Source organism: Anomaloglossus baeobatrachus, chromosome 2 (genome assembly GCF_048569485.1).
Source record: "Anomaloglossus baeobatrachus isolate aAnoBae1 chromosome 2, aAnoBae1.hap1, whole genome shotgun sequence".
NCBI lineage: Eukaryota > Metazoa > Chordata > Amphibia > Anura > Aromobatidae > Anomaloglossus > Anomaloglossus baeobatrachus.
Window position 1 is genome coordinate 665186970 of NC_134354.1, and position 26894 is coordinate 665213863.

At 41.4% G+C, this 26894-nt stretch overlaps 1 protein-coding gene across 1 annotated transcript in view; it reads right to left on the reverse strand.

Moving 5' to 3' along the window:
- Positions 1–495: 495 nt before the first annotated feature.
- B4GALNT1 (beta-1,4-N-acetyl-galactosaminyltransferase 1) overlaps positions 496–26894 on the reverse strand; it is a 350827-nt gene continuing 324428 nt past the window's right edge. Inside the window, exons 7-11 of the mRNA XM_075334473.1 lie at positions 22656–22748; positions 13116–13306; positions 6785–6925; positions 3632–3869; positions 496–1524 (exon numbers count right to left, since the gene is read on the reverse strand). Of these exons, the coding sequence (XP_075190588.1) occupies positions 1313–1524; positions 3632–3869; positions 6785–6925; positions 13116–13306; positions 22656–22748 (875 nt within the window). The 3' untranslated portion in view covers positions 496–1312. The remainder of the gene's footprint in view (positions 1525–3631; positions 3870–6784; positions 6926–13115; positions 13307–22655; positions 22749–26894) is intronic.

Consider the following 26894-nt stretch of genomic DNA (forward strand, 5'->3'; position numbering starts at 1 on the left):
GTAATGATGGTCACTCGTTTTTCTTTACTTAGAATTTGTATTATGGAAAGAAAAAAACAGCTAACAGTCTATTCAGTAGGACTATCAGCTGTGTATCCACCAGATTTCTGTATAACACAACTGATGGTCCCAACCCCATTTATATGGCAAGAAATCCCACTTATTAAACCTGACAGGGCACACCTGTGAAGTGAAAACCCTTTCCGGTGGCTACCTCTTGAAACTCATCAACAGAATGCCAAGAGTGTGCAAAGCAGTAATCAAAGCAAAAGGTGGCTACTTTGCTTCTTTGAAGAACATAGAATATAAGACATATTTTCATTTGTTTCACACTTTTTTGTTAAGTATTTCATTCCACATGTGTTAATTCATAGCTTTGATGTCTTCACTCTGAATATACAATTTTCAGAGTCATGAAAATAAAAATTCTTTGAAGAAGAAAGTCTGTCCAAACTTTTGGTCTGTACTGTATATCTACCTATCTATATGTGTCTATTTATATACTATATATATATATATATATATATATATATATATATATATATATATATATATATAAATAGAGAGAGAGAGAAAGAGACACACACAGGTACACGTATCAAGAAGAAAAATGTGTCTGATGGGCTCCAAATTTATTTTGCAGCAGGACAAATATCTTCAGCCTAAAGATGAACAAGGAGTCCTGGAAGTAATAAAATGACCCCATCCCCCCTCCCAAGGAGCCCAAGTTTACCTAGAGGATCGATGCTTTGATACTGTTTAAAATGCATAAGGTAGTCACACCAAATACTGATTTGATGTAGATTTTCTTGTGTTCATTCAGTTTCCAATTTGCAAATTGCTTAAAATAAACTCAACGTTATGTTAAAACATTCTGATTGTGGCATTTTTACCACACCACTGAAAACCTTTGCCCAGTACCAATATATATATACATAAAGAGATATAGTCTTTGTTTTTTCAACATCTGAAGTAAGACTTAAATAGACAAAATTTTTGCTTGATTGGAGTTGCATGTTCTGGCACTCGATCAGTTCTACTGTAGCATATGCCGGTCTACAGAAACTGTAAGCCAAATAGCCCATAATTTTCAAGTAATATAGGTCAGTTTTTCCTTTTTCCATATTTAATCTTCACTCTGTCTCTCCCTATCGCATTGTTTTCCATTATTCTTTGTGTATTGAAGGTAGAAATATTCTACAGATGTATCGCTGATTCTGAAGGCAGCATATAACACATAATAGGACCAGCCATTTTCATCCAGATTTTAGCCAAAAGTAAATTAATCGTCCATCATGCCTGTTCAGACTGTTCAGTTCCCCGTCATGCATTTGAGGCGATTCTTAAAGTAAAAGAGCTCATATTGAATATTTTTCCCGGTGGAAGATTGGGGATAACGGAATTTTGAATATTCTTTGTCACTTTTTGACTGGGACCATGGAAAGTATAATTTGGAGGCATGGTCGATCACGACGTCATCACAGGAGCCCACATGAAGGGTACCGAGTCCATCTATGAAGAATTCTGGGAAGAAATAAATATAAAAACATAAATGTATAATGAACAATAATAATAGGTAATATATCAGAATATGGTCTATGATGATATGAGATATGAGCTACAGTTTTGAATTACTGAAATAAATTAACTTTTTGAGGATATTTAATTTATTGAGATGCACTTGTATGTGCTAAATATCTGCATTTTTTTTTACCACTTGAGAGACTCTTGCATCCATTAGACACATAGGGTGTTTTTTTTTCTATTTTAGTTTCACATATCGTCATAAATAACAGAATATCTGGGGTTTAGGAACAAATGTTTAATGTTTGATCATAATTAAAGGGAACTAACCACCAGGATTTTGCTATATAAGGCCCGTTTCACACGTCAGTGAAAAACACAGACGTTTTTCACTGGCGTGTAAAATACGCACATGTCCCTGCGTGTGCCGAAAATCACGGCACACGTGGGTTGTCTAAGTGCAATCCGGGCTCCGTTATCCGTGGCCTGTGATTGCACTTAGAAATCAACTCACCTGTGCCCGCTCCCGCTCTCCGTGGTGCTGAATCCTCCCGCGATGCAGCATCTGGCCGGCGGTGACCCCTGCAGCAGCTGCTTCCGGGTCGGCTGTGTCACGCATAATGAATATGCGCGACAGTAATCAGCCGGCACAGAAGGAGCAGGGAGGACGGGCTGCAGAGGACATCGCTGGAGCCGGGTGAGTTAAAATGTTTTTTATTTTAAAAGCACGTTTTTTTTTTGGCACGTGTTTCACGGACCACACCACTGCGTGGTCCGTGGAACATCAGTGATGCCAGAAAAAAATTGACATGTCTCCGTGCGGCAATAACGCACACGCGGGTACGCTGCACGGAGACACGTGCAGTGACAAATCACTGACGTGTGAGCAGACCCATTCATTATAATGGGTCTGCGTATGTCAGTGTTTCTGGTATGTTTAAAAAAAAGCACAAACGTACCAGAATCACTGACGTGTGAAAGGGGCCTAAAGTAAAGGCATTGCCATACTAGCACTAGGATGATGAATCCAAGTATACCATTTGTTGAAAGATCGGATGCTTGGTTGCTGAAATATCTTTAATCAAAGTTGCAGAAATATACTGCACTTTGATTAACGTGTGCATCGGGTGCTGGCCTTTGTGGGTCGGGTCCTTGGTGTATATTCCACCTCCGGCGTCTTGTATTGCATGCCCGCTTTTCTTTATTTAAATATTGAGCCACACCCTCATTGCTGCTGTTGACGGTGCATGTGCATTGCCAAAGTAATCATGTCCTCATTAAAATGGCGCAGGAGTCCATGCATGGACATAACGCGATCTCCGGCGCCATTGTGAAGAAGAGTATGATTTGCATTGGCACGTGCGCATTTTTTTTTTTTACATCTGCGTCCGCTCCGCTGCCACTCATAGTCTTCACCGCAGTGTTTTCAAAAAAATAGTGCCAGAGATCACGGGACTCCGGCGCCATTTTAATGAAGACATAATTACCGTGGCAATGCGCATGTGCCGCCAGCAATAGCAATGACAGCGTGAAGCACTATTTAAATAAAGAAAAGGGGGCATGCAATACAAGACGCAAAAGGAGGAATATATACCGAGGACCCAACCCACAAAGGTCGGCCTCCAAAGCAAACGTCAAATCGAAGGTACAGAGCATTTCTGCAACTTTGACTAAAGATATTTCAGCAACCAAGCATCTGATCTTTCTAAAACAGGTATGCCTGGATTCAGCATCCTAGTGCCAGTATGGTACTGTCATTACTTCATATAGCAAAATCCTGGTGGTTGGTTCCCTTTAAAGTTACTTTAGATATTATTTCTACCCAGAAAATGCTTTTTATTTGTACAACTCTGAACAGCTTAAGAGCCGCAGTAAGACAAATCATTTTCAGTAAGACGCTATCAATCTTCACAGGCTGTATTCCTTACAAAGTTTATGGTACACTGATTTATACATGGGGAGAAGTGTATATACAGGTCATGTATATCTATTTATCCACTCACCAACTGGCAGTGTGCTTAGACCGACTGTAGGATCCAATATAATAGATAGTAATTAGACAGCAGAAGATTCAGAATTTTGTCAATATGTAGATTCCAAAACTTACCTAAATGACCAATTCTAGACAACCGAGGGTCAAAACCAGCTTTTAAAATCTTGTCTGTCCGTGCCAGGAAGAAGTTGACTACACCGTCTGACACCACACAGTTCGGAAATCCCTCAATGACATGGTGATAACCCTGATGGGTTTTAAGACAGTCTCCTTCCTTGTCTCCGGGTATAACACTGATTGTTTGCCGGTAAGTGGTATAATATCCCGTGATTTCTCTTACAGCACCACCAACCTAAATATCAGCATAGATGATTTATTAATAATAAAAGACATTAGAATTCCCCTATAATCAAACATATTCCCTTTGAAGTGTAGAAGTTTTTTTCTCTTTGAAGCATAAAGTGATTGCAAACCAAATTTAAATGTCGATTAAAGGGAATCTGTCAGTAGGATCCACCCTCCTAAGCCATCTATATAACCATGCAGATCATATAAAGTTAAATTAAATAATATCATGATATATTTGATCAAATGTTTTATTACAGGTAAATCCACGATTTTCTTATTGTAAATGAGCTCTTATGATCTATGGGCCAGACACATATATCCCAGGGGATCTGCCTCTAGAGTAATGGACCATGATGAAGGTTTCACATTGACACACGTAGTCCCCTCTGTATTATATCCTTTCTTATGTCACTGCTATTTTTTTTTATCTATTTTCAAGCAAGAAATAAAAGTAATGTTTTAAAGAATATATTGATATCCACTTCCTTGCTGGAAATCCTTCTATTTTTTCCTCATTTACTGTTGCGGTAGGCTGCTCTCCTACTTCCGTGCGGGGATTGTAATATCCACATCTGGGACTGCAACCCGGAGAATCGCAAGATCGGTGATCTGTCACTTACCTTTTCTATTTCTATTTTAAATGAAAGGAATGTTACCAGTGTGAGACATATTCCTGATCTCACTGCAGAGCTGTGTGTGAATATAACTATCACAGTACAGCAGAGCTGAACTTTGTCTCATTACAAACACATTTACAGCTGCAGCTCTCCTCTCCGGCTGTCAGCTCAGCTGCAAAGCTGTGCCTGGCCACATCTAACACTTCTTCACCTTCAATCTTACATATAGTCAGTGTGGGGAGAAAGTAGACAGTACAGCAAAGCTAACAGTACTGTGAGAGAGCTAAAATTGCAGATGTGTTTGTAAAATTCCGCTGTTCTGCCCTTCTCCCCACACTGGCTGCCTGTGGGATGGAAGGTGAAGAAATGTTAGTTTAGTTTTCATTGAGACACAGCTCTACTGCATAGCTGACAGCACTATGGGAGGAAAATTGCAACTGAAGATGTGTTTGTAATGAGAAAAAGATTAGTTCTGCTGAGTATGATTATAAGTGTCTGTCATTACATGTCTCACAACAGTATTATCCACTTTCATTTAAAATAAGCTCTGGAAGCAGATTCTCAATGAGATCTGTCTCTGGCCCACTTAAAAGCTTATTTATATTTTAAGAAAAATGTGTATTTCTCTGGAATAAGACACCAGCTTGCAGATATCAATGTATTATTTTATTCAGCTTTCTATGGTCTGCATGCTCATGAACACAGCTTAGGAAGGTTGATCCTACTGACAGATTCTGATTATTTATACCTTATGGATTGAACAAATTAAATATATCATAGTTGTTATGCGACACTGTACAAGGAATACAATCATTGGCAGATACTCACAGCAAAGGCCTTATTTCCAATCATCCCTGACGAAGCTGCTCTGGATCATACACATGGGGTCCCTAGTCTACAATCTTTTGAACTTTTCAGTCTGCACATGTTAAAACTTACTTGTTGATACATAACACATACATTTACACACTAAAAAGACATATTTAGTGCACTCATTCACATATCCATATATAAAATACACACATACACCTAACACACAATATACACGAGCATTTTTGCATTCACTTTACCACTTTTAGAGCCAAAACATTCATAGGTTTCTCAATTTCATGTAAAATTTATGAGGTCTTTTTTTTTTTGCAAGTATTGCTGTAGTTTTTAAAGCCTTCTTTTTACCATAAAAATATGTAAGCTTTGCATTTATATTAATTTTGCTTATTTGCATTCTAAATACCAATCATCATATGTAATGTGTACAATACATTGTACCGGTAGTAAAAAGGTATTTGGCACTCCAATTGGGAACAGATTTTATTTTGGCTATCAAAAATCAATGTGACGTTTCGACCCTAAATTTTGGGTCTTCATCATACACAGATTGCTGTTGCAGTAAAAGTAATGATAGTGCTAGGAGATGGTGGACATCGCTGGTGTGCAGCATTGTATAGGTAGTTACAAGTACAGGGATACAGAATATGTCTGTGTTATATACCAGCATGTGACATTAAAAAAAATGTGTGACAAAAATGTGATTATGAATTGTTTTCGGACAATAATTTTTCAGTGTATTATACAGCCCCTGAAATATAGTACAGAAATACTGTATATGCGCACACTATAGTTTTTACTGCTTTTTTGGCGCAGTTTTGTGTGCATTTTGTGGCCCTAAACTGCATGCATTTCCTTCCCCAGCAAAGTCTATGAGAATTCAGAAAGGCTGTGCGCACGTTGCTTCTTTTTTTGCCTGCAGTTTTTTGTTGAAGAAAAAAGAACATGTCACTTTGTCACTTCTTGTCTGCATTTTTCCATACGTTTTTCTATTGAATATAGTGAAAAAACACATGGACAAAAACGTATGGGCAAAAAAAGCACCGAAACGCGTCAAAAACGCACAAACGCAGCAAAAATGCATGCGTTTTTAGATGTGGTTTTTTTTAGCCAGAGGTGCGTTTTTTGCTGAAGAAATAAAAACTATAGTGTGCGCACATAGTCTTACACTTGTTTTTCCACCATCCACCACTAGATGGTGGTAAAGCAGCATTATTTGAAGTGCAACCTATTGGAATTTTCTGAGATATTTATTTCTATAGCGCCAACTTTTTCAGAGCACTTTACAATTCAGATAGCGCTAATTGCGTATCCTAAGGAAAAGCCACATTTGGCTTTATAATACATCATTATGGGAAGCTCAAGGATGTGGCTGCTTAACATGTAGCGGCCTACCCGCACTCATAATCCATGAACTCTATAAATGTAGAACATCTTTCAATGTCACACAGCAGATGGTTAGACATGTACTCACCAGATCCAAGCTTGTCTTCTCCAGAACATCCACCAGTTTTTCAATCTTAGTTTGAGGACAAAAGATAAAATCATCATCGACCCATAACACGTATTTCGTGGACACCTGGGAGATGGCCAGGTTTCTACCGGCAAACCATCCCTGTAAGAGATGTTATTGATTGTGATAATCCTTTCTATATAATAATGTGAGACGGGAGACTGATTGCTAATGACAGATAGGGGTACTTTGCATGTTGCGACATCGCTATCATCGGCTAGCGATGCCGAGCGCGATAGTCCCCGCCCCCGTCGCACATGCGATATCTTGTGATAGCTGCTGTAGCGAACATTATCACTACGGCAGCTTCACACGCACTTACCTGCCCTGCGACGTCGCTCTGGCCGGCGACCCGCCTCTTTCCTAAGGGGGCGGGTTATGCAGCGTCACAGCGACGTCACACGGCAGGCGGCCAATAGAAGCAGAGGGGCGGAGATGAGCGGGACGTAAATATCCCGCCCACATCCTTCCTTCCGCATAGCCGGTGGAGGCAGATAAGGAGATGTTCCTCGCTCCTGCGGCTCCACACACAGCGATGTGTGCTGCCGCAGGAACGTGGGACAACATCATATCTCCTATTGGTGCGACATTATGAAAATGACCGACGCTACACAGATAACCGATTTTCAACGCTTTTGCGATCGTTTATCGGCGCATCTAGGCCTTACACGTTGCGACGTCGTTACCGGCGCCGGATGTGCGTCACTTTCGATTTGACCCCGACGATATTGCAGTAGCGATGTCGCAGCGTGTAAAGTACCCCTAAGGCTACGTGCACACGGTATTTGGGGAGTGTTTTTTACCTCAGAATTTGGAGCCAAAACCTGGAGTAGAAGAATCAGAGGGAAGGTATAATAGAAACACGGCACCACTTCTGTATTCATCACCCACTCGTGGTTTTGGCTACAAATACTGAGGTAAAAAATTCACCAAATACTCAATGTGTGCACGTGGCCTTACCAATGCTGAGGTAAAAAAAAACAACCCCCAGATACACAATGTATACATGTGGCCCAATAGCCAAAACTTCAAATACAAGCCTCAACTATATTCAGATTAATTGAAAATAGAACCAGAGAAATGGAGAATAAACGGGACTATGGTGCCAATACTGAGCAATGCTCAATGACAATATGAATTGCAAAAATGGCAAAGGAATTGCCCAGAGAAAGTCAGAAAACGTAAAAAAAATTAAATCAAACTTTATTAGTAACAATGTCTTAGAACATAGATACACAAATTAATTAAATATCCATAGTCAGTATGAAACGAGGACACATAATAAAGAACAAGGGCAAGGGATACAGGAAAGTATATATAAGGCTGCATTTACACGATGATATGTCATCCAATGCAAGTGCATGTCATGCAATTTGCTAATGACCCTTAGCTCCCGTTGTGCTACCAGCGTGAGCCGAGTGTCATGCAACTGTGATGCGATCCTGTCATTGGATCACAGCTGCGGAGGGGAGGGTGGGATTGAGCTCTCCATTATCAGCTGATGTGATTATTGCAGTGCACTCCGGTGTCATATGAGTGCAGTCCAATGTTTAACTCTAACCCATAGACTTATATGGGTGCGAGTGACACGTCTCTCACTGACAATTGCAGCATGCTGCGACTTTTCTCTCATCCAGAATCTGGATAATAAAAAAGCTGACTATCTGCTCTGCCTCATTGTATAATATTGGTCCGAGTGCAATGTGAGATTGTCTTGCATTGCACTCATCCGAGTCATACGCTCCTGTGAGAGTACCCTAAGGAACACTGTCCGGGTATAAAAAGAAAATTAATTGGTCAATGTGATAAAGTGCATGGTGTGCTAATGTAATAGGAGGTAATGGCCAGTAATTGGCTCATCATCAAGCCAAAAATGTACAAAAGTAAAATAAAGCCATATGAAAAAGAGAAGACTGTTATGAGTCACTAAGGCAAGCAAAAAAAGACCTAAACAAAACTATAATGCACATGCGTTTCATCCCCCTAAGAAGCATCTGTGAAACGCGAGTCGGGACGCACAGACTTGGGCAGGGACACAGCTCTATATAGGTAATTAATTATATATTATGGCATAGCATTTATTGAATTAATGTAGAAATGGCAAGTTTGCATAATAAATATATATACAATAGCTCCCAGACATGCTATTTCTGCGCAGATATACAGAACAAAGGGAAAAAAAATACATGTAACTCTTTATTTTGAAGATATAGCAAAAAAATAACAAAGTAGAGTTGGACAGATATTTGGAGCTAAATGTGCCACGCTTCTTGCATAAATTGCACCAAGTAGCTATCTTTCATAACTTGCACTACATTTGTCATGCGACTTTGGCAATTTTTTATGAACTGTCCCACAATGTTGGGGGGAGTGGGAATAGGCTGACTGATGGGAAAAAGTGTTGTGATGAATAAAAGTGCACCTTTTTGGGCAGAAAAACTCACTAAAAAGGTGGAGCACTTTACATTAGGCATAGACTATTTGCGCCATAAAGAACGGTATTTTTCCCCATACTCGACACCTTGCTCCTAAAAGCTCAAACATGGCTTTAAGAATGTCTAAGTTTTAGACGTATTTCTATCTAGCTTTTGACAAAAAAAAGGAGCAAAAATCTGGCTTACATTACACCACATCCAAACTGGCAAGAGTTAACATCGTTAGAATAATTTCCTACTTTGTGTGCGTTCAGATGACTGTATAAATCGGTCCAAAATTGGACCGCTATGCTCAGACTGGTCGCACGTCCCCCAACCCGAGTGTGACAGCTGTGTGGAAATATATGAACCGGTCACTCAGGTCGGGAGAGCCGCGGCCAGTCCGAGTATTGCAGTCTGATCTCAGGCCGATTCATACAGTCGTCTGGATGCACCCAAACACTGGACAAGAGCATCTAAGTAAAGTTGATCTGAAGAAAAATAACAATTGTGCTTGTATAATGACTCTTTGTTTAGTCCTTGTTGACACATTAATGGCTTTAAAGATTGTAAAATAACAAATACAGCAGCTTAGTTGTAAAGTTATTGTGTATCTGTAAACACAATACTGTATCTGAAACACAAGTCCTGCAGTTATGAATTGATCCACTAGGTGGTGCCAGACAATCCTTTTCTACTAGTGATGAGCCAGTGTGCTTGCCCTCAGGTTGTTACTCAATCCAGCCTCGAGCATCTGAGTTTGAAAATGCTTGAGTTTCCCATCGACTTCAATTATACTCGGTGCTCGAGTTGCACTGGAGAAACCCGATGCTCAATCAAGTAACGAGCAGTGGCGAGCACCGTCCCCCATCACTACTGATTGTTACACCAACCTATTCATGTGGAATTACAATGCCAAGTAATATTTCTATTTACTTATCAAATAAAATGTACTAAAATTAAGTAGTAAACTGACCCAGTTTGGTGCAGGAAATGCAGTATACCAAACAAAGGATGAAAAGCATCACACAATGAGTAGCAGTTTGGCATATGCTGGCTAATATGTGTTTGCCAAAGCGTGCCTCCTGACAAAATCCCCCTATTGGCAGCATAATCAAGTCTGCTATATCAAGATGCATGTCTGCCAACATGGCTCTACTGCTCATAGGTGCATTTGCACACTTGGCTCGGTGAGAATACAATATATTTTTTCTATATGCTTTTTTATAACTAATCTTTCTTTTGTATATGAGGAACAAGATAGAGTATATCTCCTGATTATTGCTGCGTATCAGGAAAGCAAGCGTGTGTATATTGAAGTCTACTGCTGATGTCTAATGCAAGGGAACAGAATGAAGAGATTGATAATGATGATGACTGGCTACAAAGTTTGGATCCATGACTGAGGTGCTACATGACAATGGCCCCCACGAGCAATGGAAGAGCTGGAGACAAAATCCCATATATGGACAAATATTACATGCTTTCTGCATATGCTTTTAATATAACCAATGGCATATTTAAGAATTTTACTAAGAGATTAACCCATTATTGCTCTATAAAAAGGCTTGTAATAATAATGCACATCACATGTGCACCTTATTGAGAAAGGAAATTATACCAGATATCTTGTGTGGTCTGAATTTCTCGGCCAGCTCTGAGTGACCTTCAATTTGAGATTTCAGCAGACATTCATTGGAAGGAGGAGATTTCTTTCCTGAATCTGTGGAATTTCTCCTTAACAGCTCTACTATACTAAGGTGTATTTTTTTGCCACTATGGCTCTTCTGCACCAAGGTGCTTTCTGCATATTAAACTCTGCTATTGCAAGGTACCTGTCTGTCAACACAGCTCTACTGTTCCAAGGCGTTCTCCACACACCCAGCTCTAATATACTGAGGTGCATGTCATGCAACAAAGCACCACTATTCCAAGGCACTGTGTGCACTCTTGCCTCTGCTATACCAAGGTGCCTGAAGGTTAACATGGCTCTATTGTTGTGAGGCACTTGTGACGCCCCTGGACTATCAGGTCGTCACAGGGTATTACACAATCTGCCCTCCCGTGCAGTATCCACCACCTTCTTGGCTATGGGTCCCCAACTACATGGTGTTGCCTACATCAGCTAATCAAATCCTAGGTACACTCTGCACCACACCCACCAAACACATGAGTGGACGGCTTGAGTGGAATAGAGTCGCCCACTTGGGGGGTTGGAGAGGGGAGGTCAGGAGTGTCAGAAGTAGGGAGTTGTGTGTTGGAAGTGAAAGAGAGGAGGTCAAGAGCAGGGCTCCTAGGAAGCTATCTAGGTGGTCTGGGCCTAGAGGAGCTGCACCCCCGGTCGCAGGGGATCATGGCAAGGGGCACGGATCTGTCGAGGAGGACAGCTCGCGGCCTTCCACCATCACCGGGATGGGACCAAAGCACGACGGGGTACGTGGACCCTAGGTCATGGAGTAGCTTCAGGCAACCTGACAATTTACCCGACGAGAACAGAGCCTTCAAGATCCGCTCTCCACCCGCTCCAAAATCGGGGTACAAGAGCAACGAGGGGGATAGGACTTTCCACTAAAAATAGTCCAGAAAATCCTGTGAACCCTGAGAGCAAGTTCCCACACTTAGCCATAGTGGGGAGTGGGACCCGGCAAGTTCCAAACTACAGGGACCAACAGAGAAGTAAACTTAGTGCCATGAGGCAGGTCATGGATCACCAGGCAGCACCATTGGGGACAGGACCCGAACTAGCCCCCCTTGGCGGCAGCGGTATCCAGAACTATGGTTTATCCAGTTGTCGGTATCAGCTTAATAGACTGAGTGAGTACGCAAGTGACCCCTTTGCATCCAATGGCACACCCCTATCATTACCGAGCCCCGGGATATCCCCCCTACCCGTGGAGGGTCATAACACCTGGCTGCTCCATTCCATCATCCCCGGGTACTCCCAAGTGCATCGGTGGTACCACATACCACGGGTGGCGTCACAAACTCTAATACATGACCACGACCCCTGGGTCAGGAGACCCCTCGAGCCACCGCGGATCCGGATCCGAGCTGCTCGGCTGCTGGCATGAGGGCAGCACACACTGTCCTAACACTTAGCTCTGCAAGAGCAAGGTGCATGACTGAAAACATGGCTCTACTGTTCCAAGGTGCTGTCTGGACACTTTTATCTGCTATATCATGATGTTTGTCTACACTCACAGTTCTGCTATTCCAAGATGCCTACCCAGCTCTGCTGTACCAATATGCCTGACTATATACAGAGTTTTGCTGTCCCAAGTTGCCTGACTGCACATACACTATGTCTGGCTTACTCTTCTATGCTGTTCCACATGCACTTAAGTATATCAGGCTCCACTACCTCATGCTGTTCCACGTGACATTCAGCATATCCAGCTCCACTGTTCTTCCATGATCCAAGGTGTCGATTGCAAACCAAGCTCTGCTATTTCATGTACTGTCCAATTATTCTGCTTTGCGGTATCTCACTGCACCAAAGCCTCCAATATGACATGCTCACCAAGACCTATATCCCCTTCACCAGGGGGCCATAAAAACAACTAGGCCTTTTTATTTTACCATAGAAATATTAATCTGTGAAGCAACCATCTCATCAGCAGGAATAGTGTATGGATTAAAAAACCTTGATGATTTCTTTAAACAAAATAGCATTAACGCTTCTATACCGTAGATGTATAACATTCTTGTTCTTAATGTTAATCCAAGCTGATTGACGGATCAGCAGAGAACATTTGCCCTTTTAGTTTATACATTATGGTTTTACCTATACGCCTTCCCTACATTCAAACTTGATGGACATTTGCCTATTTAAACAATTGCACTGCTATATATAATACAGTAATATCATATTTCCATACCTTTCCAAAGGGCATGATGTATTGTTCAATGAAGGGCCCCTCAACCTTCTGCGGCTTCTCGCTGTCATCCGCAATTATTATGGTTACCGTTGGATAAAATTTCCGGATGCTGTCAATTAAGTCCTGCAGCTTGTCATAGCGAAGAAAAGTTTTGGTTGCTATGGTGACCAGGGTGCTGATATTGTACTGTGCTGTGAAAACAATACATAGGTGATGATTCAGTCTTTTGTGTATAGAGTAAATATCACATGCACCTTAGATATATCCCAGCTCACCACGAGACACACAAAACATTGACTTTATTTACTGGGATTTGGCAGGCAGGGGTCCCATTCTCACCCAGAAAAGTGGGAGGATTTTTTCTCACGTGTCATCCAAGTGTTGTCTGCATACAATCCGTTTTTTTACACAGCATCTATTAATCTTTTATGACCATTTACAGAATTATAATGTACCCATAATAATCAGATGCCTTACTGATGGTCCTTATGGCATCCCATTTTTTTTCGGACCGGACTGATTTTGGAGTCAAATTGTAGCATGCCGTACACAGATGAAAAAAAAAAATAAACGCAGATCTGCACTCCATCATTAAATAGTATGGGTCTGAGTCCAATCCCTTTTTTTTAATCAGACTACACTTGTCCGATTTAGGCTACTTTCACACTTGCGTTGAACGGCATCCGTTGCATTGCGTTTTGTGATGCATGCAATGGATGTGTTGCATATAGTGGCACAACGGATGCAACAGATGGTACAAAATAAAGCAATCTGTTATAGTTTTTTTTTCTTGACCTTACACATCTGGGCATGCGCAGTTGTGTAAAGACTGTTGCGTTAACGGAATCCGTCAAATGATGGATTCTAATGGAATCCGCCACCATAGGCGCCCATTATAAAAACAACGGACGCCAACGGATTCCTGCAGGTTGCGTTTTTTTGACGCTCCACCAAGCACAGAAAATCGCTACATGCAGCGTTCCATGTGCCAGGCGGATGCAACGCAGCGTCGGCTGATGGATGCAACGCAAGGCCATCCGTTGCTATCCATAGCTAATAGAAGTCTATGAGGAATCAAACAGTTTCCTGCAACGGTTACCGTATTTCCTCAAGGCGGCGGAAAGCAATGGATGCCGTTCAAAGCAAGTGTGAAAGTAGCCTTATACGCTCGTGTGAGCGACAACTGAAGTGAAACTGTCAGCAGGTTTTTGCTATGTAGGCTGAAGACAGCATGCTGCAAGGGTTAGAGAATTCATCGATGCCTGTTTTGTCCCGGTCAGATCTGTTTATTTGCTATATGTGAAAGCAGCAGGACTTTTTATTGCTTGGACTACAATGTCAGGCACATAGCAGTCCGACACCCCTCCTGCTGTGATTGACACCTCATTGTCAATGTACAATCTCTATTGAGAGCCCAGGGTGGGCAGGACAGCTCTCTGGGCTCAGCTACATACTTAAAACTCAATTATTTGATTATGTTAGAACGGCTGCACCCAATAATCTACGTGATACAGGGTTGGATTCAGAATCTCCTTGGCTACATTATGTTGCTGTCAGATGAGGTAGCAAAACTTGCTGACAGATTCCCTTTAAATACAGTACAGACCAAAAGTTTGGACACACTATCTCATTCAAAGAGTTTTCTTTATTTTCATGACTCTGAAAATTGTAGCTTCACATTAAAGGCATCAAAACTATGAATTAACTCATGTGGAATGAAATACTTAACAAAAAAGTAGGAAACAACTGAAAATATGTCATATTCTAGGTTCTTCAAAGTAGCCACCTTTTGCTTTGATTGCTGCTTTGCACACTCTTGGCATTCTCTTGATGAGCATCAAGAAGTAGTCACCGGAAATAGTCTCACAACAGTCTTGAAAGAGTTCCCAGAGATGCTTAGCACTTGTTGGCCCTTTTGCCTTCACTCTGCGGTCGAGCTCACCCCAAACCATCTCGATTGGATTCAGGTCTGGTACTGTACATATGGCAGCAGATGAAATAACTAGAATAATCCAGGTGCTAACATTAATGGCTATCTTGCACACCAAATGACTGCGGACTGTATTGAGGAATTAATAGTTTGATGTCAACTTAAGTCATCTTTTGTACTTACAGACTTCCATGTGAATTTTAAGTTTATGATTTGTCTCCTCAGGACAAGTGGATCTCTAAATACAAGGCGGTAGGTAGAGCTACACTCTCCTGTGATAGGAGGGAGTTAGACCGGGGCTACATTGTGACTTTGGCTGCTACACAGGTTCTGTGGCCATAGATCACTCTGTGATGCTGCTACATTCCCACATAATGCAGGTGACTTGTCACTAGACCACTTTCAAGGTACTGTGACCACAAATAGGTAACTGCAAAAAAGTCATAACCATTTTGATTTTTTGTGACTTGCTTGTCACGATCACAGTACCTTGCAGGTCAATAAAACAAGCATGCCAAAATGGGGCTCATGTATAGATATTGCAAGTTTACTGAACATTTAAGGAAGGCTATAAAACCAGACCTGACCAGACCAGCCCATAATAAAACTGTAGTCCACCCTATCTGATCATTCAGTACACAGGATATTATTCAATATAACAAACATAAAAAAACAGTGGAACATGCCCAGATATTGAAAAAATAGTAATACAGTTTATGAAAAATAGGAAATAACCTAGCAATAATAAATATATACCATTATAAAACACAACATACTGCCAGCACAACCTAATAATCCAGAAGTACCATAAGTAAAAATCAGGAATGATAAAGAGAAAATGTGTGCGAGATAATGATAAGATAGGGGAAAGAAGGTCAAATGTTTCGCCATCAGGAATGTGGCTTCTTCAGGAGTATAATATACCTTGCAGGTCACAATGCACCCCCATTCACCTACTTATTATGCTATGATGTAGCATCGACACAGTGTGATCTTAGGCTGTGTTATTTGTTCCTGTGTAGCCCTAGCATTATATAAATTTATCTATGAAAGTCTACTTTAATAAGAGAGTGGTAGATGGTATACTATAAGATCCCATAGGAGCAATGTAACATGATACATTTACATTGGAAGTATAGAGCATTGTTTATTTTATATGGTAAAATTATACAGTCTCCCTTCTTTATTCTTTTGCACCTTTTTTAGAAAAAAAGATGAGGGTTTTAGACATTTTTATGATTGTGTCAAATTCATTATGGCTTTTGCATTATTTTTACACTTTTTTTTTCAACTCATCCTTATATAGGTAAGCTTGACTATGTGAATGTAGTTTTTATTATTTCATTATCTACATGATTTAGGCTAATTAATCATTTGGTATTTTTCAAAATATTGGGAAATTGATCATTTGTACTCCAGGAACCTAGTGGAATACAAAATGTGCCCTTTTTTTTTAAGAAAAAGGTATAATTAAAACAAAGAAGAAAAAAAAGCATCTTTGCATTTGCACCAAATTCACCAAACATCGTGAGCCACTTTTATGAATTTGGTGGAAATTAGTGAGAAAAAAACCTCATAGGTCTGAATGAAATTTTAGGCTGAATCCTTGTTCTACACACCTTAAAAACAGGTCTCCCCCCTCCATACCGGCCACTTCTTGGCCATCATTGCACATTATATTTTGTTAGTTACTCATCTAGCATGACCAGGAATGGTCTCCAAATTAAAATGTGATTGGAGCAAATTGTGGGGGAATGGATAATATTTTGGTAATTATAAGAAAAACCTCATACTAAAAATAATAGCCAACTGCAATAACACCGTGTTCCAAGACCCTTGATTTTCCACCTAGCTAGAAGAGTTTGCTAGTGGCAGAATGTTCTAATGTTACCAAGTAATCCACTTTCAGAGAATGACAGGTCGTAGCTGTAAGGCTATGTGCCCACGTTGTGTTCTGTCCCTGCAGAAAGTTCTTCAGCGATTTGAACAGCACACGTACGCTTCATATCGCTGCAGAAACAGTCCGTAATGAAAAGCCAACTTCATGCGCTCTGGCTGCAGCCCCTCCCATAGACCGAGCGGGACCTGCATCCAAAGCGCATGAAAGAAGTGACATGTTGCTTTTTAGAACGCAGCGCTTCAGCAGTAGCCGAATCGCTGCGTTCTAATAAACCACGTGGGCATGGGTTAGGCACAATCTTCATAGATTATGCTGGAGACGCAGGGCGCATGCAGTTACGCTGCGGTGCAGAACGCAGCATAACTGCATGAAAATACGCTACGTGGGCACATAGCCTGAGAACGGTAACAGTTTAACACTTTCTAGTTATTTACATTAGTGATAACATTTAGAATATTTTTTTTCACCAAGTACACAGGTGCAAGACAGAAAGACTGTCCTTCCTTTTAACTGCTATGGAGTACACATTAACAACCTACACAGCCCAAATTCTGAACATAAGGCTTTTCACACAGTTTTTTTCTATATTTGATGTCTACATTAGGAAATTTTTCCGAGGTGGATGCTAAACCTGTTTGTTTTGTATTGAAAAAAAATGTATTGTTTTAAAGGGGTTGTCCATGCATAATAATTATTAAACTATTGTAAAGCCAGAGAAAGTAAGAAAATTCGGAATTTAAAATTCTTGCTTGTTCCTGAGTTGTCACATGTGGAAGCTCCTCTCTGTCTGTTACCGTTTGCTCAGAGCACAGAGACTTCCTGCTTCTGCGGTGCAGTAATGTAGCCTGTCAGTGACACTGAACCCTGCATGCAGGAGGCGGGGCTTATCTAGCAGCTCTCAGTAAGCCCTGAACAATGATGTCATAAGGGGTGTGGTCTGTGAATCTGGATGCCACTGATGTGGCAATCTTGAGACTATAGGAGTCTCAAGATTGCGCACACTAGGTAGTGTGTGATTGGGCAGCTCTCCCGTCCACACTTATGCTACTAGTCTACAATAGAAAACTGCAACATGCCTGCTCCCGGCCACCCTCATCTTCCACAGTCTCTCTCTATAACCTCCCTGTCTCCAAATCCATTGTCCACAGCACAGATACCCAAGTAACTGTGGGGGTTATGGGGGAAGGCGGTGGATGGGAGCAGCATTGTGGACAATTTCTAGAGGAGGCAGTTATGATTGGAGGCCGTAAAGGAGGAGAGCAGCTAAAAGCAGTGTTGAGAGGGAGAGGTTATGAAGGGAGGCTGTAAAGGAGGAGGATGGTGGTTTGGAGCAGGTATGTCAGAGTGGTCCACACTATGTTGTTTTCATGTTGAGACTATATAAGTGTATATTCACAGAGGGCATTTTTGGTTCGTATTTTTCTGCAGCAAAACCTTATCTTCTGGCAGGAAGTCTCCTGGTGGTTTTCTGCATTTTTGGTGCAGTTTTTATGGCGTTTTTGCCACATTTTTTACGGCGTTTTTGCACTTCCACAATGACTTGTAGGGTGAAAAACCGTGAAAAAAATACTGAAAAAAATTGACATGCTCATTCTTTCAAAAACACAGCAAAAACCAAAAGGGGGTTGACAAAGAGTCAGGAAAAAAAACGTGTTTTGTGTGTGTGCACATGAGATTTCTGCAATCTCATAGACTTTGCTGGGACTGTGAAGGCAGAGTTTTATTAGCATGGATTTGCATAAAACCAACGCAAAAACAATGCCAAAAAAATGCGCCAAAAAAACCGCACCAAAAACGCCCAGTGTGAACATACCTTAACAGTCTGTAGAAGTCAATCCTTGGGTGGAGTAAGCAAGACAGAGATCAGCAGCCTCCTAAATGTGGTGGGCAGTTCCGGTGGGAGATACGCATGTGTGTGGTGTAATGAATCATGGTCAGGGTAGTCTGGATGGTCCAAACCGAGGGAGTGTAGGCCTGAAACACTAAACAAAAACTACATTAATGGTGGCGGAGGGAAGAAGGGGCGCTCAACAATAATGTAAAGGTAAAAGGGGGGCTCTTGGACTCATTATAAGAACAGCAAAATATTTAAATTATTTTTGTTTCCAAAAAACTCCTTTAAGCTTATATATCTTGTTCACATTTCTATAATAAATAATGTAGAGTAGCATAGTATTTGGTGGAACTGCATGTACTGAAAACTCGATTTCGCAGATGTATGTGGTCTGATGGTGTGCAAAATGTAGCCTATATTTGGCATACATTGTGCTTATTGTACCTTATGGAAACATTGCAAACAAGACCGGTATGAATGGAAGATAAAATAACCTAATATGAACATGTCTCATCGTGCTTTACATATTGATATGCTCAATGGTTTTCATTCTATTTATAACCAGAAGTTACATTTATATAGGGAAGTAGATGGGGCTCTCAGAAGATACTGAATAAAATAAAGCAAAACTAAGGCTGCTTTCACACTACGTTTTTTAGCATTCGTCATGAACTTTTTTTGCTGCAAAAGCGGATCCTGTTTTTGCAAAGAAAAACATATGCAAACGCATGTGTTATTTTGCAGGATCCTGTCACTTTAAGTTTATGGGTGGGCATTGGAGTCATGTGATCGGGAGTGAGGGGAACTGAACGTGAAAGACTGGGAGCCGACATCTGACAGCTGCGGAGGCTCGTAACCAAGGTAAACATCGGGTAACTTGCTTGGATACCCGATATTTACATCGGTTACGAGCGCCTGCAGCTGCTAGGAGCAGGGCTGCCTGCTCCCTGCACACGTAACCAAGGTAAACATCAGGTAACTAAGCCCGCGGTTACCCGATATTTACCTTGGTTACGAGCGTCCTCCGCTCTCAGGCGGAGGAGAGAGGAGAGAGAGGGAGGGGGAGAGAGAGACTGATCACGCCAGGCTGGTTTGTGGGCATGCTCAGTAGAGCAAGCAGGATCCTGTCTATCAGCATGCCAGCGTTCACATGCGTTTGCATGCTGTTTAGTCAGGATCCAGCAATTTGCAGTATTTGGACGCAGCTCAAAAACACTACAAGTAGCAATTTTGAAAAAAGTTAAAAAACTGCAAGTCGCTGTATCCTTACTATAACGCACGCAAACGCAGATGAACGCATGTTGACGCAAGTCCATTGCAAATGCATTGAAATGAACACGCATTTGCACTGAATCCGTTTTTACGTTAAAAAAACGTTCATGACGGATGTTAAAAAAATGTAGTGTGAAAGCAGCCTAAAGAAAAATAAAAGAGGAAGATTCATATTTTGTCACAAAGGCTGCAAAACCCTAAAAATAAACACTTCATTTGATGAGGACATTTTTATATTGCCTAATACAGGCTAACAGTTCATTAAATGTGGCCTAAAACTCAGTTCCTCAAACACATACTTGATATAAAAGGTGTCTCGAGTGCGGACACTTCACATACCACAGGGCAAGTGGCTGCACTCAGGTTGGTAAAACAGTCAGCGCCACAGCACAGGGGTGTGGGAAGAGTAACCCGTACATTTTCCCATTCTCTAAGGGCCATTGTACCAGACCACATAGTACAGATATAACACGAGGCGGCCTCACCTCACATAATCCATGTGCTAATCACCGCATGACAATTCACCGCTGAGGTTACATCTAGTAATATATCATAATCCCTCATTATCTATAATTCACTACCGGTTTTCTAATGCACTAATAGTCCACAAGTGAACATTTTTTCCTTATTAAAACAGCATTTTCCAACAATTGATAATTCCATAATTAAGTCCTTGTTAATTTGCTGCTATAAAAGTGACAAATGTACAGATGACGAGTGAGGCTCATTCAGGCAGATTTATCATGTCACAGCTTGAAACGTGGTGCAACATCATTGTTATAGACACCACAAAATACATCTGTCCATTGGTTTTATCTGTCCATTATCCATCTAAAGTATCTATCTTTGGTATCGAACTATTCCAATTTTTGTACCATACAGAAAAATTTGATCAGACTGTTGTCAAGACAAAATAACACTTTGCCCTGCGTAATAGATATGTAAAAGGCACTAATTCAGCCACACTCACCCATTGGCACCCACTTACAGGCAGCTTCGGGGTCCGACACAGGAAGTGGTAATGTCACGGTTCAACCGGCCATCAGATTATTTTGGCTTATGATTGGTTGCTGCAATCAGGTGACTTCAGCAGCGCATCATTGCTTTATGAGGTTGCATGCTCAAAATCACCTGAACCCTGCAGCCAATCACAGACCGCATTGGCCTGGTGCTTGATGGAACAAGGACATCAGCGCATCTTGTCTCTGCGCAGATGCTTGAGTGGCTGGTGCTAGATTCAGGTGGGCAAGGCAAGGATGACTGAGTATAATGTGTTAAATTTGGACAACCCCTTTAAAGGGAATCTGTCTTCAGATTTTATCTGCCACATATGAGATCAATATGATATAGGGGCTGCGATTTGCCACTTACTGAGCTGCTTACTGCATTTTTTTTAAAATAAAATCACTCTTTTTTGCTGCAGATTTACCAGTTCTGAATGGGAGCTCTGTATAACCCCGCCAACACTATTAATTGACAGTTTTCTGTGTACACAATGCATAGGCAGAAAGATGCCAATTAGTGATGTAGGAGGTAATATACAGAGCTTATGAATATGGAGGACTACATGGCAGTAGGTTTCCTAGTCGTCTAGTGATAATCTGCTACTGATAAAACTAATTGTATGAACCCTAAAGCAAACAGTCCAGTAAGTGACACATCATGAGCATGATGGGCTCAGCCTCTACATGATGCCATTCTCAGAAAAGGAAAAACCTGATGACAGATTCCTGTGTAACTAACAAAGAAAAACTATAAATGTCAGTGCGATATTGTACCTGTATTATTCTGGTTCAAAGTCCAGTGCCATATTGTCAAATTACAGGAGGCACATGGTGATGATATCTTTTTAATCTGATCTTAAGCACTTTGGTGGGTAGACCGCCACCCTTCCGCATGTACACTGACCAAAAAAAAACCTGTTACAGCATACCTAATCTTCATGAAGCGGTTTCACTCAGATCTAAGAGAACAAGAAATGTTTGGGTACCCTGGAATCTTCCACATAGTTACGTGTATATGAATAGTCCATAAGGAAATCATTCAGGTAAATTAAAAGGATATAACAACCCTACGTTACAGATTCCACTGCACCGCCAGCTCTGAGAACAATGGGAAGAGTCTCAGACTACCGACACTCATCTGGTAGTGGTTTACTAGATGCTAGAAGCGCTTTACCACTGCTCATCATGGATGGCAAAGACTGACTGAAGAGTACTGGCACCAAACCTCAAAATGAATATGCACTAAGCATTTCAGGGGTACTATGAGTATTACATATCGGTGTACAACTGGAGGATGCTTAAGGTTTAATTTGTGCTGCCAGGTTGGACAGTTTGATACGTATTTATGTTTTATGGGACAATATTAGTCTATTCAGTTGTATTAGTCCGTTGTGGTCTTACTTAATGAGTAACCTTTTTATAGCTGTCAATCACTGAGTGGAACCACCCAATGGACTAAGAGTGAGCAGAGATACTGTATAAAGTGATATACGGAACATTATCACTCTTATATAAATATTCTCTACTCCCCTTTATCTTCACCATTCTGCTGTTCAACATGTCAGTTGTGCTTTAGCCTGTATTATACAGTGCTACTTACATTTACTAGGTCCCATATCATATAACTTCGGAAGAATGGGATGACGGACCTTAATGATAAATGTTGCAGTATGTCCATCGCTCTGAAACTTCACTGAAAACAAGAAAAAGATACAAAAATAACAGATTCACAAAGAAGCGTAAAACTGAATTTCACCAAATTATATACCAATTATATAATTATATATACCAATATAAACCCTGGGGAGCAAATATATTAATTAGTGTAACCTGATCCTCCTTATCCTTTACAGCATTGACCCACTGGGATTTTACAATGATAAAATTGCCTCCGCATCATTAGAAGCTATATCTCTCATCCCACATATATCCAGAGGAAAATGATAGTTTGGGATTTATTCACAAGGATTTGATTGGTTGTTGTCTTTTTCTGGCAGAAATCCATGTGTTTTTTGCCCAAATAACCCCATTAATATAACTACAATTCCTGTCACCTAAATTTCAGTAACAAAGTCTGCCACATGTGAATACATCCTAAAAGGGGATGGACATATCATTGGTGAGACCTGTACGGCTGAACATGAGGTTCTTGGTTTAACATTCTGATCAGACTGTGTTAAGCCCACTGCCATGTCACGGCGAACCTCTGAGTTCGCTGTGACTTGGCAGTGGGCTTCATACAGTCTGATGTTAATGTTAAACCAAGAGCCTCATGTTCAGGTATTTAAATTTTGCCTAGCGGCTTTAGATCAAAGTATGATTTTGGGATGTACAGTCCATGTCTTTTTCTACAGTTGTCGCACTATATGTAACTTTGTAATCTCTTCATTGTCTGTACATGACCCCACTTATTGTAACAGTGCAGCGGAATATGTTGGCGCTATATAAACAAAATTAATATTAATCCCATACACCAAAAACATCTGCTTAAAGGCAATGCAATATACCCCAGACAACTCCTTACAGGCAACGCCATATACCAAAGGCTGAATGAATCTACCGTATTTTTCGGACCATAAGACGCATTTTTTTCCCCCAAAATATTAGGGGAAATTGGGGGGTGCGTCTAATGGTCTGAATATAGGGCTGCGGCCGGGAATGAGGGTGCTGCGGTGGAGCGGGTCATCGGCGGCACAAGCAGGCTGTAGCAGCGCCTGCCGTGACCACGTGGGCTCGCTCATTACATATGCACGCCCATCATCTCTGAGCGCTGAAGCCAGCGTTGACAGGTGGGCGGGATGATGGGCGGGGAGTGCGCGCATAGTAAACAGCCGGCCGTAATCACCCCTGGCAACTACAGCCTGGAGTGATCATGTGCGGCTATATACACTGCCCCCCGTGCATCATCATCATCGCAGGGTGCAGTGAATCAGTACGGCACACTCACCGTTCACATGCAGCTTCGCGATCTCCTCCTGTCTGTGCCGGTCAGCTGATCTGTGTAGAGAGCGGTGAGCACTGCGATGACGTCATCGCTGTGCGCGCCGCTAGTCACGCAGGTCAGCTGACTGGCAGACGGGAGGACATGCGGTGCTGCAGGGGAACGGTGACGGCTCCACACTTCAGCGGCGCTGCTGCCCACACAGAAAGGGGGAGAAGCAATGCTGCATGGAGCGAGGAAAGGTGAGTATAAACGTTTTTTGTTTTTTTTGTGTGTGTGATACAGAATACATGCCATATATCAGGATGGGGTTATTTATCAGGATGGGGGTATATAGCAAGATGGATGGTGGTATATAGCAGGATGGGGCCATATAGTAGGAAGGATGGGGTATATAGCAGGGTGAATGGATGGGGATATATAGCATGATGTATGACAGTATATAGCAGGATGGGAATATATAGCAGGATGGGAATATATAGCAGGATGGGAATATATACCAGGATGGGGGCATATAGCAGGATGGCAGTGTATAGCAGGATGGGAATATATAGCAGGATGCCAGTATATAGCAGGATGGGAATATATACCAGGATGGGGGGCATATAGCAGGATGGGAGTATATAGCAGGATGCCAGTATATAGCAGGATAAGGGCATATACCAGGATGGGGTACATATAGAAGGCAGTAGGATCATTACCAGGATGGGGTACCTTAGCAGAGAATTTGGGGACATTCCCCCCATAACAGTGTCAGCAGCAGATCCTCGCCCCATAACAGTGTGTCATGACCACATTTTTGCTTAAAATTTTATTTTCCTATTTTCCTCCTCTAAAACCAGGGTGCATCTTATAGTCTGGTGCGTCTTATAGTCTGAAAAATACGTTACTTGCTAAATTCACAAGACAACTACAATGGATTTTTCATCATATGGACACAAGCTGAACTTATAACACTTAGGTCTTACCCTCATTAGTGTGTATCATCGGAAGCAATATACTAATTATACTCAGACCAGGCTTTGCTGTGAGCATGAGCCGAGTGTCACTCACTGTGATCTGATTGTCTCACATGTGAGGATTGGACTGCAGTGCTTAGAATATGGAGATATTAATTTCTCCATATTCTCCACTGCCTATCTCTGCGTATATACCACTGCACTTGGATGTCATGTGTGCAGTCTGATGTTTCTCCATAGACTTGTATGGGTGCATATGATGTGATGTACGCTGCCAAATGCAGCATGCTGGGTTTTTTTTCTCATGCTGATTTGGCATGAAAAAAAAAAAGAAAAAGAAAAATCGCAGCTCAACACTGCCTAATTGTTTAACATTGGTGCAAGTGCAAACCAAAGTCTTATTGGATTGCACTCATCCATAATAAACGCAAGTGGGAACAAGGCCATATGATGGGGACAATTTATTTCCTATATCTAACTTTAGTCTGATGTTTATATTTTGTTTTATTCTTATTTGTATTATTTAATCTGTAACACAGCAATAATTTCCCTAAAGGCTGCTTTACACGCTGCGACATCGCTAGCATCGGCTAGCGATGCCGAGTGCGATAGTACCCGCCCCCGTCGTTTGTGCGTCATGAGCAAATCGCTGCCCGTGGCGAACAATATCGCTAGGACGCGTCAAACGGACTTACCTTCCTAGCGATGTCGCTGTGGCCGGCGAACAACCTCTTTTTTAAGGGGGCGGTTCGAGTGACGTCAATCAGCAGGCCAACAATAGAAGTGGAGGGGCGGAGAGCAGCCGCATTAACGTCACTCCCACCTCGTTGCCGGAAGACGCAGGAATGCTGTTGTTCGTCGTTCCCGGGACATCACACGTAGCGATGTGTGCTGCCTCAGGAACGACGAACAAAACGCGTCCAGCACAAGCAATGATATTTTGAAAATGAAAGACGTGTCAACGATCAGTGATTTGGTATTTCTGATCGTTAGCGGTCGCTCGTAGGTGTCACACGCAACGACGTCGCTAATGAGGCCGAAGGTGCGTCACGAATTCAGTGACCCCGACGACATATCGTTAGATACGTCGTTGCGTGTAAAGCAGCCTTAAGAGATGCTGATTAAATTTTCAGTTATTGTTAGCAATTTAATCACGTTGCTGCTTTTAGTCACTTGTCTTTGGTGTATGGCATTACCTAATAAACAATTGCCTTCATTATAATAAGTGCAGAGATTCTTTACATTCAGATCTCCCTTCATCCATCCATCCATTCATCTATCCATCCCATCATGTCAGTGATGCTCTGGTGCTTTCTGCATTACTTCTACTACCTGCAGTGTCATGTATAGAAGATCGTGTTGGGACTCTGCGTGACTGGGTGAGAAGTGGGACAACCATAGGCAGATATATATATATATATATACTAGATGGTGACCCAATTCTAGCGCATCAGGTATTCTAGAATATGTATGTAGTTTATTTATGAAGATTTAAGAATAATGCAATGAATATACAGGGTAAAATATATACATTATCATTAAATGTTATTGTTCATAGAACTTAATACAACTGAACGAAATTATTAAACAGATCATCAAAATATATAAACTATTACATGAATATCTAACTGTATTTACATTCATCATTGGAAGGAAGAAGTACATCGACACTATAATATATTAGTATATCAACCTAAAATATTTTTGTACACCACATTTCTTGTGAATACCTTTTGACTATCTATAAGCAACTTTCCTTGTAAAGGGGTATCAAAAACTTGAACCTTGACGTTGGATCTCATTTTAACTCTTAAAAATGCAACGTAGAGTTGTCCATGACCAAAAACAGTCTGTGTCATGTTGCTAAAGCCACAGTCGGGCATCTAAGGGGCCCGCTCGCACCACTCCCTCAGCAACACCCACAATCAATCCAGAAGCA